This window comes from Poecilia reticulata, linkage group LG17 (assembly GCF_000633615.1).
Source record: "Poecilia reticulata strain Guanapo linkage group LG17, Guppy_female_1.0+MT, whole genome shotgun sequence".
Lineage (NCBI taxonomy): Eukaryota > Metazoa > Chordata > Actinopteri > Cyprinodontiformes > Poeciliidae > Poecilia > Poecilia reticulata.
Window position 1 is genome coordinate 10,497,931 of NC_024347.1, and position 17,640 is coordinate 10,515,570.

General features: G+C 40.5%; 1 protein-coding gene across 1 annotated transcript in view; it reads right to left on the reverse strand.

The window, feature by feature from the left end:
* epha4b (eph receptor A4b) overlaps positions 1-17,640 on the reverse strand; it is a 96,523-nt gene that overhangs the window by 49,833 nt on the left and 29,050 nt on the right. Inside the window, exons 4-5 of the mRNA XM_008433614.2 lie at positions 16,890-16,997; positions 14,940-15,291 (exon numbers count right to left, since the gene is read on the reverse strand). Of these exons, the coding sequence (XP_008431836.1) occupies positions 14,940-15,291; positions 16,890-16,997 (460 nt within the window). The remainder of the gene's footprint in view (positions 1-14,939; positions 15,292-16,889; positions 16,998-17,640) is intronic.

The window sequence follows — 17,640 nt, forward strand, 5'->3', positions numbered from 1 at the left end:
ATATGCAGACTTGATGTCTTACGAAATCTCTGTCCTTTCCGCACATTTGCACCCTCATGTCATGCACATATCATGCAGATTGGAAAACATTGTGACAGCAGCTTACGGGCACAAGATGTACCACAGAAATTACTTCTGCCCTCAAGAGGCCGCTACTAGAGAAAGACAGGTTAGCTCCACATGTGGAAATTGGACACGGGCGATGACCACATGGACACTACAGCGGTCCATGATTGACATTTCAGAACTGATTGTAATGTTTCCTAAGGAGCCTTTTGAGTCCCCCTCCGCTTCACAAACACGCTGATGCACACGCATGCGTGCACAGGGGGTCAGGCCAGCTTTGAAATGCTTTATGATGACCACTACATGAACCACATGAGTACACGCCGGCTGCTTTCTGATCCACTCCGTCTTCTGGATACCAGCCAATTACTGAGAGCGACCAAGAGGAACTCAGAGGATTCCTGCCTACGAACTCTCTGCGTATCTGTCTGTTCTCGCCATCTTTTATCTGCCTCTGTTTTTATCCTTATTGCTTCGCTTTTCCTCAGTGTTTGTCAATTTTTAATGTTTTTTTTTTGGTTTTGGTCTTTGTCTGTGCCTTTCCTGTGTTACATACTTTCTCGGGATCTTTAGTTGAGTCATGTGTCTGTGAGTCTGCCTTCGAATGTGTGCGTCTTTATTTCCCACTGGGCTGTCTGTCATACTTTGACCCTGACCTTCTCTAGAGCTCCTGCACAAATATTTACTCTCTTGCTGACAGACACACACACATACATAAACCCCTCTGAGGAAAAAAAAAAAATCACAGGGAAATAGAGGAAGCTCAATTTCATTGCAATTACGTGTCGCACACATCCACACAGACAGACACTTTTCTAGCTGTAACCCAAGCTGATGGCACACTAATTTTGAGCCCRGGTGATTATCCCGCWGTCTAAAAACAGATTAAATTGATACCAGGTGCATGTGTTTGCGAGAGTCTGTGTGAAAAAGGGTCATGGACGAGAGGTGGATGGTGAAGGAGAGACGAAGAAGAGGAGGGAGAAAACATGACAGGCCTATAGTGGTCTGCTGGGAGTTAGCTCCACAGTCTGAATAACTTATTCTTCTGTTTGTGAGACTATCAGGCTAAAAGGCCAGCAGAATGAATGGGTAGCTTGTCTCTTCAAGGAACTTTCATTGCTTCAAGATCTCCAAATCCATGCAAGTGCAGATGTGTGCCATTGTCACACAGTTTCCTCATGCAAACCGTTGCAGTATAAACGTGCCGACATCAGCCAGCCCCGTGACCACTGGAGTGCACGAGGAGCGGTGCACCTCTTTTCCTCACCCACGTTATTTTCAGTTCATCACTCTCAATAATTCATCCTCTCGGGTAGAGAGGGAACGGAGAGCTCCATGGTTCTTTTCTCCGTCACTCTCTCTTTCTCACACACACACACACACACACACACTCAGTGTCAGAGGTAGCTACAAAGCCATGTTCTCTGTGTCCTCAAGCTAAAGTTGTAGCCGATTGAAGCAAAATACGGTCCATGATTTGTTTCTTCTTATTCAATAAACGCTTCATAGAGTTACAGTTCCTGGAAAAAGCTTTCCAACTCCTCCTGAACTTTTCAGACCTTTTTTACATTCCAACTGAAAACTTTGAATCTATGTTATTTTGATTTTATGTGATAGACCCACACTTAGTAGTGTGTAACTGTGAGGTGCGAAGAAATTGTAACAAGGCTTTCGACATTTTTTGGTCATAAAGTTCAATAATGGTCTCATCTGATCAGAGCACCTTGTTTGCAAAGTTTTGAAAGAATATTGCCATATCCTTTCAATTTTCTCTTACATTCTACAATTAAGAGCAACTTTTTGTTGGTCTAATGACTAAAAGCAAAGCACTTTCGAGTCAGAATTGACAGTGACTAAATTTGATTGAGTTTACAATGAGTAAAATTTGGTTAAAAAAAAATTGCTAGCTCTTGACCTTAAAACGTTGAGGTCTTGGCCTTGAGACCTCCTGAGTAAATCGGAGCAGAAAGACTTCAGCCATCATTAGTCAAAGCATACTTCTCTTGCCGCACTCCCAAGTGATGACATGCTGTAAATTTGTTTGCGCTCCCTCTAAAATGCAGTCTAACATCTGCTCACCAAACCTTGTGATCAAAGCAGCGCTTAGGAATGATCTCACTTCCTGTATAGTAACTGGGCTGCCAATTTAATTTAGCGGTGGTGGACAAATGCTTTTGAAAAGCAAAGTTTCGTGTGGCTGCTCTTGTGAGGCCTGGTGTAAAGTTTTGAGCCAATGTTGGTGAAGATTAAAGAAAAATAAAGAATAAGGCCTGGAGAAGATTTTTTTTTTCATGAAATCCAGTGGGGCTGAAAATCCAATATTGGAAAATCTGACAGCACAGAGTGCAAACAAATAGATAATGAAAACATGACCTCCCTGGAAGAGGTAACTAACACTGAGGCAGTAGAAGAAAGTCACTCTGTCAGACAGTTACATTAGTGACAGATCAAGGRAAATTATCCACCTGGATATTACTCTAAATCAATATGAATGACTCTATATGCTTCAAATATTATCTTAACCCCCCTAGTGTACAGATGTCTGTCAACGAATAAAGTATCCCATAAAAAAAAAAAAACTTTCTACATGCATCTTTGGGATGCATGCCCCTGTGAATCCATTCAGCCGCACACAAAAGAGGAAAATTGCCACTGCAGGTAGTTTTTTTGTGCTAAACAAAGTCCAGCTAAGGCTTTCCATCTGAGTAAGTCTTATCAAAATAATTCTGTCGATAATGCCACCTTGAAAGGTACGAGAACCCATCGAGCCTGATGCGGCTCCTTTCACACAGCAAGGCACCGGCGTGAAAGCAAGTCATAAAAAGAGGCTATGGTGGTGGTAGACATTACTCTCGTGAATAATGCTTCTGTTTCCTTCTCCTTTCACTTGGAATCATCAAGCTAATCTATGTATGCATGAGTTGAATTCAACAAAGTGCAAATCCAAATTCCTGTTTGTGATTAGCATCAAAAGGATGTTTCTTTCTTGGTTCCCAGTAAACACAATTTTGACAATCTACTGTAGTATTTCACACTACGAACAGCAAAGTACTGTAATGTAATGTAAGCACATGTAATTCTGAGATGTTGAAGACATATATTTTTTGCATGGTTACCGATTACTCCGGAATGGGAATAAAATGTTACACCGTTAAATTCTAGTTGTTTTCACAGCTGTTAATTTTAATTTACGGAGGGATGTTACCAAAAACCCAGCACACTTTAATGCATTTTAAAAGTGTTTTACATAACAAAAAAAAAAATGGTGCATATTTGTGAATTGCAAAGAAATTWTATTTTACAAGTAAAATCCTGTAACTAAAGTTATCCTTAGTCTTATGCACTGCTAGTTGTCAATATACGCAACATTTTGGATGAAGGGCAAAACATTAAATGTTGTCATATTCATGGTTTTTATCAAACTGCAAAYAGGATTTATTATGCCACTGGTTGAACTGCACTTTATTTTGTGGTATAATAGTAAATTGGGCTTAAATATCAAAACAYACATTGAAGTTTGGCTTTCATGTAAAAAAAAGTATGAATATTTTTGCAAGGAATTACAAAAAAAACAAAAAAACTAATAAGCTGGCCATATCAGACTCCTGGTAGCTTTCTTTACACTTTACACAGACAAAAACTCAGCAGTAAACACACAGAGCAAAACTCAGACCCAAGTTAAATGTACCTCTAAATATTTGCACTGAGAGGGAACTGAACTCAACGGACCATTATTAATAGTGACAATGAATTTGCTCCATCTTTCAGCAGTCTTTGTGCTACGTTTGTTTCAACAATTTCTTTGTTTCAATTAATTAGCGGTTTCTTTTGGATGCAGAACAAAGGTGCAGCTGTAACATACTCAAACGCAGAAACAAATTGGATTTCAAACACGGTCACATCTGTTTGTATGTATATTAAAAAAAAGAAACAAAACAAAAAAAACGCCTGTTTAGCGCCGATTCAATCGTACATCTGGAAGCCATCCATGAACTAGAAAGAGAGCGAGGGAGGGGAGTCAGGGGGGAGGGGGAGGGAAGGGTCAATGGCTGCCTTCCTGTCCCTCCGTTTCCTGCCCAGCAAACCCACTGGCAGCCCGAACGCCTCCTCTGCTATCTGAATTAACACGGATTTAACACTACGGAAATGTGAAAATTCTTAACTTCCCCATGAGTACGCAGATATTTATCCCTAACTGGAGCTCAGTAGCATATGGAAGACGACCAATTAATGAGAAGTGTACCCAAAGGCAACACGCTCTCCCCTCTACACCTCTCTCCTTTTGTGCCGCGTCTCCCTATAGGGAGTAGAGCTATATAAGGATGTGCAGAGCTGAAACATGCATGAACAGTTCTCCAGTCCTTGGCCTGCTTTTTCTGCTTTTCTCCTGGGGGTTTGCTTGCACAGCTCAAACCACTGCGCCAGCCAGACCCAGCCTAGCTTCACAGTATCCACTCCCCTCCAACGCCAACCTTTTTGTTCTCAGGTTTGGCTTAGGCTAACATCTCAATGAAGCAGACATCCCCCACCTGCCCCCCCATGGTGCTAAGGCGGGGGGAGGGGGGCARCCTCAGCTCACTGTATGCACGGCGAGCAATCGGCCATGGAGTAAGAGGRACTTGTGCTTGTGGAGAGTCGGTGCGAATTGACATTATCTGGGTCAGTGCAGTGTGGGTATGTAGACTGGGACTACAAGCGTAGGGAGGATACAGCGAGAGCCTAAGCCTTTTTTTTTTGTCATTTATTCAAACACAAAAGAGAGAAGATGAGACCGAAAAGTGGGGAAAGGGATGGCGTTGAGGAGGGACATGTGAAAGAGAGGAGATAACAGGGAATAAAAGAGAAATTAGGAAGGAAAAGGTGGCTGTGATTAACCAAATAAATGGACCTGGACAAGCAGAGCAGCAGCGAGGCTCGCACAGGCAGGTGGAGGACAGATGACTGGCCTTTACGTGGACCATATATTCGTTTGTCCTTTAAGTACATCTGGCTTGTAATAACACCCTGCTGCCTGACACCTCAACAGCTTAATGCCCCAAAGCCTGCAGGAGCGTACACACATACACRCACATTCACACACTCCACAGACTGTATACAGCAACAAAAAAAAAATCCCCCAACAAGCTTTTTAAATCCTTCTGTTAGCTGCCCACCACCTTCCTACACACACCTCTGAGCTGTCGAAAAGAGAAGAGCGTGCCTGTCCTTGTGCATGAGAAGAGGCTACTGGAGGGCAGCTTTTAGCACTCAGACGTCTGCATCTGATCTACATATACTGAGGCGCGTACAGGCGGATCAATGCAGCCACAGCTACAAAGACATTTGTAGCTGTGGCTGTTGTTTGCAAAAGTAGAGAAGGAAATACTCTCGTCGGCCACTTTATTAGGTCTGCTCGCATTCAGCAGCTAGACGAGGTAAAGATGACTTGGTGAAGTTGATACAAACAATTGAAATGCAAAAGAGAGGCGATTTATGCAGATTTGAACAGGGCATACTTGTTGATGCCAGTCTGAATACTTAAGGAACTGTGGGGGTTTTCCAGAACAGCTCAGGGTTAGAGCGACTGGTGGAAAAGAGAAATGCATCCAGTGGAGCAAAGTGGCAAACTGCTTTTGTCATGGTTATTTGGAGGAGTAGTAGATGACAACAGGCAACAGGAACCCAATTAGCCACTTCCTTCAGCCAATGTATGCGAAATGCCATCTCTAAATGAACAACCTGCAGATTCTCGAGGAAGGTGAACTACAGCAGCAGACAACCAAACCAGTCACGATTCCTGTCAGGAAACCGAGGTTATCTTCACACAGTCTCACCAAATTTCAAACATTTACAGATTGGGAAGCGTTTACCTGGTCCAATGAGTCTGGATTTCAGCTGCAACACTCAGATGTTTCATGTTGTCACAACAATGGCTCCCTATTTGCCGTTTACAGCTGCTCTTAGGAGTGTGGGACTGAGAAGTAGTTTGCACGCATGTAAGAACCAGAGAAACACTCCAGATATATTTCTGATGAGGAAATAATATCAATATTACATAATACCCTCCCTTATATCCATAATATTCCTCATAAAACTTTCAGTTTTCTCTGGACAAAGTGAAACTTTTCTCCCAGACAACAAAAGTTTTAACTCCAACTTCTTCCCTGCTGGGCTGCCGTCAGACCTTGGTATGATTGACTGAGCAGCTGAGCAGTGGGCCTTTGATTGCTGCATGTTATGTACTTCTTGACAGTTTTTTTCATCTCCATCCCTTAAAGCACAATTTTAACACTGGACTTTTTTTTTTTTATGACTCACAACTGTTTCCTCATGCAAGAACTCCTGTTCAGCTTTGGCTGGAGTTTTCCAAATGGAGCCATCATTTGGTTTTGATTTCTACTACCGTCCAAGAAAATAAAATAAAAAAATTTAAAAAATGCACACATAATCACTTGAAATGCTATAACATGTGTTACCATACAGTTTATACACAGGTTCAAGGATATAGCGCAAACCTGAAGTTAATAGGTAATTTAACTCCCATGGTTTTTTTAAGCAGAACCACATGAAGAACTGACTGGTTTAGGAGCTTTGAAAAAGTGCAGTGCTTTCTGTCAATACTGGAAGGCAGAAACAAGTACAAAAACKTATTTCACTCCATGAAAAACAGTGAATTTTCTTTTAAATGTTTATTGTAAGAACATGTATTACAAAATCGTTGATACCACAATCRGTGTCACTCCCCACAGTTCAAATAAAGTAAAGCTAGGCGGTGAATGAATTATGTTACATTTTAAGTTGATCACAACGCTTAAGATTTATTATGTGATTCCCTAAATGTGAGCCTGTTTCTTTTAGCTAGTCTTCAAAGCTGGAAAAAAAAAATAAGAGAACACACYCTTCGAGAAAGGCAAATGTGTACTTACTGTTGTGATACCAGAAAAGTGGACACTAAACTCGATCATATCTACATTTAGAGTACTATACTCTGACGCCAGATGAGAATCCTATTTTATATTTTGATCACATATGGTGGGGAAAATGTTTAGGGAGTGAAAAGAAAAGATCAGAGTTAGAGAATTTCAGACGCCAAGACTCAACAACAAATATTTAATTTCATGACACATTAGATTAAAAAAAGGACTGGATTTTATTCAGTAAGGTCTCCCAAGATTTGGCAGAGAAAAGCCAAGAGACAAACTTTTATAGGTGTAAATTCAGAAATGATCCTGGGTCTTAATTTGTTTTTGTGTTCATATTTTCCTTGTATAGCAGTCTGATGTATTCCTTAGTGGTCACTGTTGATAGTAATCCTCTCCAAATCAATCTATTGTAAAAATGGTCAACCTAGAGGTTGACCAAACCTAGAGGTTCTGTCACCAAGAATATTTTTTCCCAAAAGCTACAAAAAAAATAAAGAGTTTCAACTCCCTGAATCTGTGCGACTTCGTTCAGATTTACGTCCACGGCTGAGCAGCTGATTCACACACAACCAAAAATGCACACTGGACTCGTTCCTGAGTGATTTGAACTTTGGGCAGTGAAAAGAACAGCAGGAGCGCTAAGTGGAATCAGTGACAGAAAACTCTGAAAGGGTCCTCCAGTAAACTAAGCTCCCGCTTCATGCTGACAGCATCAAACAGACAAACGAGTAAGAACAAAACGAGAGAAGGGAACCCATTAGACAGCTGTAGCTAGCAGGAACAAGTACAGATAGACGTGTCGTGCTGACCCACATTGCATTTGCCTGCTTTGGAAAAAGAGGAGATGAAAGAAGGAAAACTTGTGTTAAGGTGACGAGTGCCCGTCCTTTAAGCGCTCTCCTCCATCTCTCTGGCATCTGATGAAGTAATTGGGGCTGTCAGACACACAAAACGCACAAACATACACCTGGATAAAGGTACGAACACTTACATACGGACTCACACACACACACAAGCACACACACACACAAACCCTTCGGCATGAGCCCCTGGAGGCTTAAAGACAGAGAGGTTCTACAGAAGCATTCACTACATTCCCTACCAGCTGTAAGAGACAGAGACAGCAGGAGAGGGCAGGGGAGTACCAAGTGGAAACGGAGGTGCTGGAGGAAACAGTGGCAGACAGACACAGAGAGGGCAAACAGGAACAGAATGCACAAGAGACACCCAAGGAGGGAAAAGAAAGCAAGCGAGGGAAAGAGGCAGAGGGCTACACCAGCACAGGGCGGGGAGAGATGGAGGAGAAGTGACAAGTGTGTGTGAATGTGAAAAAAAAGGGATGTCTTTGATTTAGAGTGAGAGGAAGAAATAAATTAAACAGCTCCAGAGGCAGCAAACAAAGCAGAGCAGTGTGATTTCAACAGAGCAGAGAAGCTATGACCTCTGAGTAACAGTGCCTTCGGAGTGAAACTCAGTAAAAACAATTTAAAAATTGTTCCTTTTTTTTTTTTACAGCACAGATTATGTCATCATTTCTTGTTAAATTAGTCTTCACAAAATGTCCTTTTGTGTGAATGCCGCTACACCGGCTCAGCAAATGTCAACCGCTGCTTTAAGCCTGCCAACTGGCTGCTTATTTCCAGCAGCCTGGTTCCCTCCTCGCGCCGTCTGCACGTTAACATTTTCGGAATCCCCTTTTCGCTCGAGAAACGGCAGCCTCAGAAAGAGCGACCTGGAAACTGAAAATGGCAATTGTAAATAGATCCATATCTATCAATACGGCCTTCAAAGGGCAGTGATATGTATTTTCCAGCCACATAGTGCCATTTTATAGAAAAATCAAGCAGCTTTGTCACCTTCAGTTGTTATAAAAATGCTGCATGTATCAAATAATGACTTAAAAGGAAATTGACTGTGTAATATGRCGCCTTTTTGAAGCATGTGCTCTTYCTGACATTGCCTTCAGCATGTCATTGTAACACTGATTCTCATGATGCCATTAACAGCTATTCTTAGGATCATTGGACTAAAAAGCAGTTCATATGAAAAGCTCCGCAAACACACAGTTTATATAACACAAGTGTTATAGCGTGATATAAAGATTTAAAAAGTGACTTTTACGTACCGCCTCCCCTTTAAACAACACTGATTAGTCAATCCAGGAKAGTTGAACTGTACCTCACATGGTCCAGCGTTCTCTACCCTGCCGTTACATGAAATCTCATAACCCCAACCATGTTGAGGTTCCAACATCACCACARGTGAACACAGTTTAAYACAGGACTTGTTAAGCTCCAACTGAGGTAAGAGTCTTGATTTAATTAGATAAGCMTTTAGTTTGTGTTTGATTGAGCTGAACCYAAACACATAGCCAGTCTACTGATGGATCCACTCTGAAAAACCTCAGAAAACACYAGACAATTCGTTTTTAACCAAACATCCCACAAGTACACTATTCAGGTAATAACTGCAGAGCAAACGTGTTAAAAAAGTCACGATCTGATGATTTCAATCAATCAACAGTCATRTCAAGAGAAATCTTGGAAATGGGGACTCAGTTCAACGAGACATCCTTTTATAAAATGTCTGCAGCAAAAAACARCAGAAATAAAAAAATGGCTTTAACCACCACAAATGCTTGGTTGAAACAAATCCACTTGGATAAATAGTTCAGAAATAAATGAATACGGTATTTTCATTTCCACACAGCCGCCTGTTTTCACATATGTCGCACATCACAAGAACCTCATGATCCAAACTGCGGCTATGTGTGTGAGCTGAGTCCGTTCTTGTCCTGCTGCTAACCCACCTAAAGATTGGCTAACAAATTCAAGACCATAAAACAACATGTACCATGCAAACTTTTTTTATCAACCTATGTTTTTTTTTTACAATTTAATATCCGCCAGYTGGACAGCTCGCACAGATGTTTTCCATGATAATCGTCACTAAGAGTTCTGAGGAACGCATATCAAAATATGAGAATTTCTAACTGGCTTATTGWCTCTAATAAAAAATACTTCAAGCTGCAGATCTCAGACAGAAAACTTGTAATCAAGGTCACTTTATTTCATAGAGAAATAATCATTTTGTCATTTTGATTTATTTTAAACAAGTTGTTTCAAAGGATCATGATTTTATWTTTATTGGTATTTGTGTGTTKTTAGTTTTTGCTTCTGTAGCAAGTTAAAGTGTTTTCTGAATGGCCTGAAGGCCATGACGGCTCACCWTTGTKAGTGAGTGAGGTCTTCACTGCTTCAGATAGAATCATTGGGATCATTGTTGATGATTCAGCAAAAACATTCAGACAAGACAAAAAAATTGTATACGTGGGAGAGTTCAATGGCAAATCTATTCCGGAATCTAAAATAAAAGAGCATAAAATAAACCCCCAAAAAAACATCCAATACAAGCCAAAAAGCATGTTTTTCTAGAAAAAACAATATCTGCATAGCAGAGAAAAAAGTGAAACTTTCTAGATTTGTGAAATGTTATAATTGGTGCAAATCTAAGACAGCATTTTCAGAAATATTATCAGAAATCCTGAAAGACAAGATTAAGTAATTTATTTGTGACCGTACGCTTCAGAGCGTACTTGGGTAACAGGCAACAAGACAATGATTGAAAGGTCACCGACAGGCCCATCTTTGAATGGCTAACATTAACAAGACAATAGGATTTAAATCCAATTGCGATATAGTGGCAGGACATTCATGCTTGAAAAACCCATCACTGTGACCGAACCAAAACAATTCTGCAAAGAGGAGTGGACCTAAATCGATYAACAGTGATGCAAGAGATTCATTTACAGTTTTTGCAAATGCTTGRCAGTCGTCGTCRCCAACATGGTTGGCACAAGTTCAACGAGACATCCTTTAATAAAAGGGGTAATAGGCGTAAGGGGTAATTACTTCGTAGCACAGTGACAGATTATTTAGATAGCTTTTTCTCCTCAATTTTGAAATCAACATTTATAAATTGCATGGTGCAGTTGTTCCAATTATTTATTTTATTATTTTAGTGATAACTTTTTGATAAAAACCAGGCAAGTGTGACAAAAACACCACTTTACAACCATTATCGCCCWAAACAGTGACGATTTTTAATTATATGATGATAAAAATGACCATTTTTACTGCAATCTTTAATTAGGACAGCTCTTTCAACAAACTCTGCTTCCGCCCATTTCACAGTCCGATGATTCTTCATCTGTTTACACGACAAAGAGCGAGTTTTTTATCTTTGTCCGTGCAACCATCCATCCCATCGACACAAACTCATTTATGCACAGTTCCCTTAAAGGGATTATGAAACATTGGGTTGGAAAAGACAAAAGGAGAACGATGAACCCGTGATCTATAAATGTTTAACGAGAGCAGGCGGTGAAGATAAGGCGTGCTTGAAGGAGAACAGGGACAGRGAGAGGAATGGCGAGGTGAAAAAGGAAGACGRTGCCAGAGAAGATGAGTGAGAAGCAAAATGGGTGGCTGGCAGAGAGCAAGAAGTGGAGAATGGTCTAATTATAGAAGCAGACATCAGAGCATAGCCAGAGAGCAACAGACAGAAAGGGGAAAGAGCAGGAGATTTGGGGGGGAAAAGGGCCGTAATAGGAGGTGTCTGGTGTTTGTCTAACACAGTAAGGCCAGTAATGATTCCATTAGTGCTTCAGACCAAGACAGGGAAACAGAGGGAGAGACGGCAAGAATGGAAGGGACGGGGTGTGAATGAKAGGCACACTAAGAGATCAAAATTCACAAAGAASATTTCAAGTCCATGTTGAGTATTGGAGTAGGGAACTGATAGAGAGGAAGGAAACCTGGGCCCACAAAGAAGGACAAGAGGGAGAAAACTCGGGCGCTCCATTAAGTGGCTTGCTCACCTCCACGTTGATTATACAAATGAAACTCCAGGCCTTTCTGTGTTCCTCTCTCCCACACTCACCCCTTTGTGTGAAAGCAAACTAGAGAGGATCATTTGAATGCATTAGTGGCGCGTGTCGTCCCCATGGTAGACCTCCAGATTGTGTCGGGGCAGGAACCTTTTGTTCGGAGCCGATGCAGAGCGCTGGAGAGGAGCTCTTTAGAAGGGCAAGCTTCGTTCTCACAGGGACACATTAAAGCGCAACGCACCAAGCTGCCTTACTGCTCTGCACCCTCTTATGTCTTTTATGAATCCGCTTGTTAAAAAAAAGCTGATTATGGATGCAGTTACATTAGCTGGYTAAGTGAGTTTTGACAAGAAAAAGAGGGGGGGAAGGGGGAACACAAAAATAGAAACATTTGTATGGTTTGAAAAAAAGAAACCCAGCACAAACACCATTGTTATTCAGAAATCGTGTGGCATTATTTTTATGAGCAACAAAAACCCCATGGGATTTGATTTGCTGACATATGCGGGGTACAAAATTCTTTTGCTTTGTGGTGGTGAAACTGCAGTTCTGTGCAGATGTTCTCCAATAAATAAAAACCAAATACTTCAACAGTAACACAGCTGCCAAATCCCAACACCTTTCTCAGACCTAAATCCACTCTAAAGTGGCACGATACGAAACCGCCTCTGGTTCACACCCAACGTTATTTTTGGTCGGTGCATGTGCAAAGGTAAGCCCACTCTTCCAGTTCAGGATGGTGCACAGAATAACAAACGACACATAAYCTATATGCAAAGATCTCAGAGTAAGGCATTAAGGTTAGGATAAGACATTTGGCCATCAGAGCAGGGAATTTGTGTCCAACTCACAAGCAGCATTATCCAAATCATTGCAGAGGTTCCCAGACCGTTGAAGGCCATAAGTGATATATATATTCTCACACTTGCCCAGGAGGCGTCTAAATAGGATCTATTACTATTTTCAAATGAAGTAAAGCAACAGAATGATGGCAGAATTTCTCATCTTATCTCTAAGTCTTAGTTTGGCCCCTTATTTCAGCTGCTTCAACCATTGGTGAAAGTTTGAAAATAACATTTCGAGTAAATTGAGAGCTTTGCTTTTTGGCTTAGCTCTTTAYTCATAACGATAGACAAGAGCACTTCACTCGTCTCGAAGGACCTTCACGCCCATGGGTCAGCCTTTCCCGTAACTCAGTAGACAAGGGCCGCATTTATTTTCTGACCTCTGACCTCAGTGTCAATAAGACTGTATCATTTCAAGTCAATCAAGCACAGAAATATAAACTAGCCGTTTGYCACTGGGTTAAAAAGCAAGCTTGTTAAATCTCGCTCTAATCTCTTTTGGAGTGATAACGCTAAAGGACCCAAGTGATGACTTCACGGAGGTCAACCGTTTCACTCCATAAAGCTGCATCTTAGTCCCAGAAATGTAGGAAGTGACATAGACCAGCACAGCGAGGAGAGTGAAATCATTTGAAAAGCTGTCAGTGAGATCACCTGTGATATAACCACGGCAGACAGACAGGCAGACAACTCAGCAGTCTGTGTCTCATGATTGAGATGCAGCCAGCATTCTGCCACGATCTGTGCGCATTACCAGTCTGCAAACTGCAGAGCACATTTTGTTCTTATTCACTTGTCTCTAAGGACCAACTGCCAAGTTTCTGAGTGTCTTGGCGGCTGCTTCTCCAAAACAAGTGAAATTGCATCGTGTGCACCCATTTCTACTCTGTTGAGATGAATATCTGTGCTCCAATTTTCCCAAGGAAGTGAGTCCTTGGGGATAGGTGACAGCATGAGCATAATGCGGTTTCCTCAATTCAAAATGCACGCATGCACAGTGTGCTTTGCATGCACACATGCTAGCTCGCACTCATGCACCACACATACTATTTGAGAGAGCTTTACAACTCAATAATCTTCCTCCACAAGGCATACCTTTTCCCTCCACAGCACACATCAATGAGCACTGCCTTATTCTCTCTCTCTCTCTCTCTCTCACACACACACACGCGCGCGCGCACACACACACACACACACACATAGTCTTTCTATATTTACAAGGACTTTGCATTGCCTTCCATTCACTTTTCATTCATTTCTATAATCTAATACTGACCCTTACCCTAAACCTAACCATCACCAGTACATGTCTAACCCTAAACCTAACCTAAACTCATTGCACACTGTAGTCCTAAACCCAACCCCTAACTCTAAAGCAGCATTTCACCTTATGGGGCCCAGGCTGCGGGCCCCTTAAGATGCAGTGGGTTGTCACAACATAAGCAACTGTTGGAAAAACTGGGCCTTACAAGGTGAGAAATGCTAAGACACACACACACAGGCGACTCTTCTCCATGAACATCAGATATTCCCCTTTGATAAGTCAACACACAAAAAAAACTTAGTGCTTTAAAGAAATCCCTACCTGTTCCTCTCTATTTGCTGTCTGTGCTTTGTTAGGAGTGATGACACACAAAGTATCATCGTCTCCCTTCTGGGTTAATTGTTTAACTCAGAAGGCAGCCGTCTATTTATTTTTTTTCCCCTTTGGGACTTTAACTTTTGTCTATTATGAAACATGTTGGATCTATAAATGTTGGCAACCTTTTGAAAACAATCTACATTCTCTCCATGCAATCCGTGATGCATGTAATCCTTGATTTGCTAGCTGTGCTAATCTGTGACCCTTTTATCTTCCTTGTAAATGATGATAGGAAGAGTTTAATGCTATCGTTATATATTTGTGTATTATAGTTCTTAAGGGAAAACTGCAACAAACTAAAAAACTTTATCGGCAGGTCAAAACCTTGGAGATCAGAATTCGCCCGCAAACGTAATTGGTGGATCTACTCTTAAATATTTCCTTAACTTTGACTTGGTGACACCACGACATGTTTATAAGGATTCCTTTGCTTATACCACCTCAGAGCATATTCGGCAAAAGACGTGACTTTCCAGCAATCAAACATATATGTTATGTCTCCATCGTATAATTTCTGTCACTGTTTTCTAAGACACACATATTTATCGTCTACTTCCATTCCACTCAATCCTCGCCGTCCCCACCCGACTCACGTTGGCAGATGTCCTTGTTCTCCTCAAAGCCTGGTTTGCACACGCATCTCCCTATGGGGACCAGCCAGCCTCCGTCTGCGCTGCAGTACATCTTGGGCGGCTCAAACTCCTCAGAGGCATTTACACAAACTCCATGGACCTCCACCAGCGCCGTTTCTCCTCCCGTTATTGTGTCGGGGAACTGGGCCAGGTTGCGCACAGTCAGAGGACACTTCTTGTAGAAGACCCTGACTGAGACCAGAGCGATACAAGCACCCAGATCTTGGAAGGCCAGGTAGAAACCCTTTTTACTCAAGTTGCTGATGTCTCGCACTTCTGTGTTCAGCTTCAAGACTCGGTCACCAACGTCCACCTGCGAATGAACAATGCATTTTCTGTTAGTTTCTTTGAAAGACGTCTGAAGTTAGTGCATAGCCACAACTAGGCAAACGAGCAACAATCAACTGGCTACTTAACAAAGATGACTGTTTTTCCATTTACGATCAGCATTTGTAACATTTAGCTTCACTGATGCACCACGAAATCAACTGGTGACTGGAAATGGGTGACTTTACTGGCTGCAATGAGTGAATAGAGGTTTGCAAACTAAAAAACTTATTTATTGTTGTCAAGTTGTGTTCAGCTTTTTTCTGTGTTATTGAGGTGTTTAAAAATAATCAAAACATATAAGAAGCCATTTAAGGGGAAAGTATATTTCAGGCAGCTACTTTAAACAAGAACAATCTTCAGCAAATAAAATGAAGCTGAAAATACTGCACCAAAGATGCGCTGTCTCATCCTTTTGAGACAAATTCTATCATGGATGACGCGCGACACAGAAATGTTGGGCAGTCTTGGAAATTTTACAATTAAGGTGAGGCTGCTGCTTGCAGCGAGCAACGCTAATGTCACTAATCCAGAAACAAGTTATATATTAAAATACCAAACTTGAAATCATTTTTTCTTTAATTCTGAAATATGTAATATTTAATTCTCTCCTGCATATATTCAGTGAACTTTTACCTTCAGTCCCAAATAAATAATTAATCAGTCATGACAAAAAATTCATAATAAACTAACCCATGAAAGCAAAAATAGTCTCTTTTACACAAATGTTAAGAAGGAGACAGGTTTTTTTGTTGAATTGTTTTGCCATCAAAAACATTTAATAAATTGTAGTTTTGCACTCTTCTACATACTGAGGTGCAAATAAGAGCTTCAGCATTGTCTTGTAAAGTAGTAATATAATGTAATTCTAGCTGGGTTCTTATTTTGATGGATTGCTCTGTCCCATAATCTGAGGATAATGTAACAAATCAGGAAGCAGACTTTTATTTCATCTGAAACATTTTCTAGAATGGGAAATTTTCAATTTATGTAGGATGTGTAGTTTCTTAAGGACGARTATAACCAAGTTGGAAGTCAACAAAGTTAGTAACTTGAAATTGTCCACAAAATGTCTTGYTCTGTGAATTTTCAATTAATAGAATGAAATCATACCAACTTCATTGGCCAAAACAGGAGCAGTCAAATCACACCTCAAAGACMAACAGTTCACCTCTACCGAGTGCTGATCATTTCACTGATTAATGGAGCAGGACACCCAAGTTTAAAGTCCAATTTTATTTACTGCTCAAGAAATGTTTATTGTTCAAAAGTCTATGTTATCAAGTTTCATTATGCAACCTTTCCCTTTTATGAAAATATAGCGTAAAATTTGCAAAAATATTTTTTTTAAAAATCTGTTCAATTCAAAAATAAGAATTGTTGTAGATGTTTATGTCGGTGGGCATGAAGGCTCTCATATATTTGTTTGCATTACATTGAATCTGAAGAGTATTATCTGAGATATCAGTAATAAGATGACCAACTTTTTTAACAGAACTGATAACATTATCATTTGTCAACTATAACACTAGAACTGATTCATAAATGCCATTTCATCCCAGGTATGTCAGCGTGTGTCCATACCTGTGTAAAGCTCTCATCTGCAGCRATAGTGTCGATCTTGACATACTGGCTTTCCTTGATGAACCACAGGTTGGCATTGTTGGACTCATAGTAGTACATGTTGAAAGTCTGCGAAACAAAAAGCATCTGTCAATATTCAGGTCGGATAAATGTCAGACTTTTAAACTTTAACCAACGATAAACTGGTATTAGCTATTTGTTCATATTCCTGCCATCTGTCTGAATGTTTGGGAGTGTTTTCACTGTAATGCACATGTAGCTGTGTGGGTGTGTTACTTCAAATTCTCACCKCRGCAACAGCAGTGAAAAAAGAAAAAAACAAAAGTTTTAGAAAAACATTCAAATACATGTAAAATTTCAGGAGTATCTTGTTTCATCCTTTATTTTTTTTCTTGTCTTATAATTCTTTATCTATTCAATATCCGTCAAAGTGCACTTCAGCTTGTATGCGTTTGTTTTTAGTGCTTATTGAAGATAAAAGGCAGACAAAATGAAACAATGCTCTTTTGCTGATCTGCAGCAAAATGTGTTACGCTCAAGAGAAGCACTAATTTCATCCAAGTGATAATTAAATTACAAACATTTCGAGTCAACTCTCCATAAGCCTGACATGAATAAATATGTTAATGTGCTGCCTACAAACAAATTAAGAAGACAAAATGTTGTAAAAAATTATCCAGCATAATGAATGAAATGTTTATTTACCATTTAGGGATGCCATTCAGTTCCCATCATAAAAAAAACAAAAAAC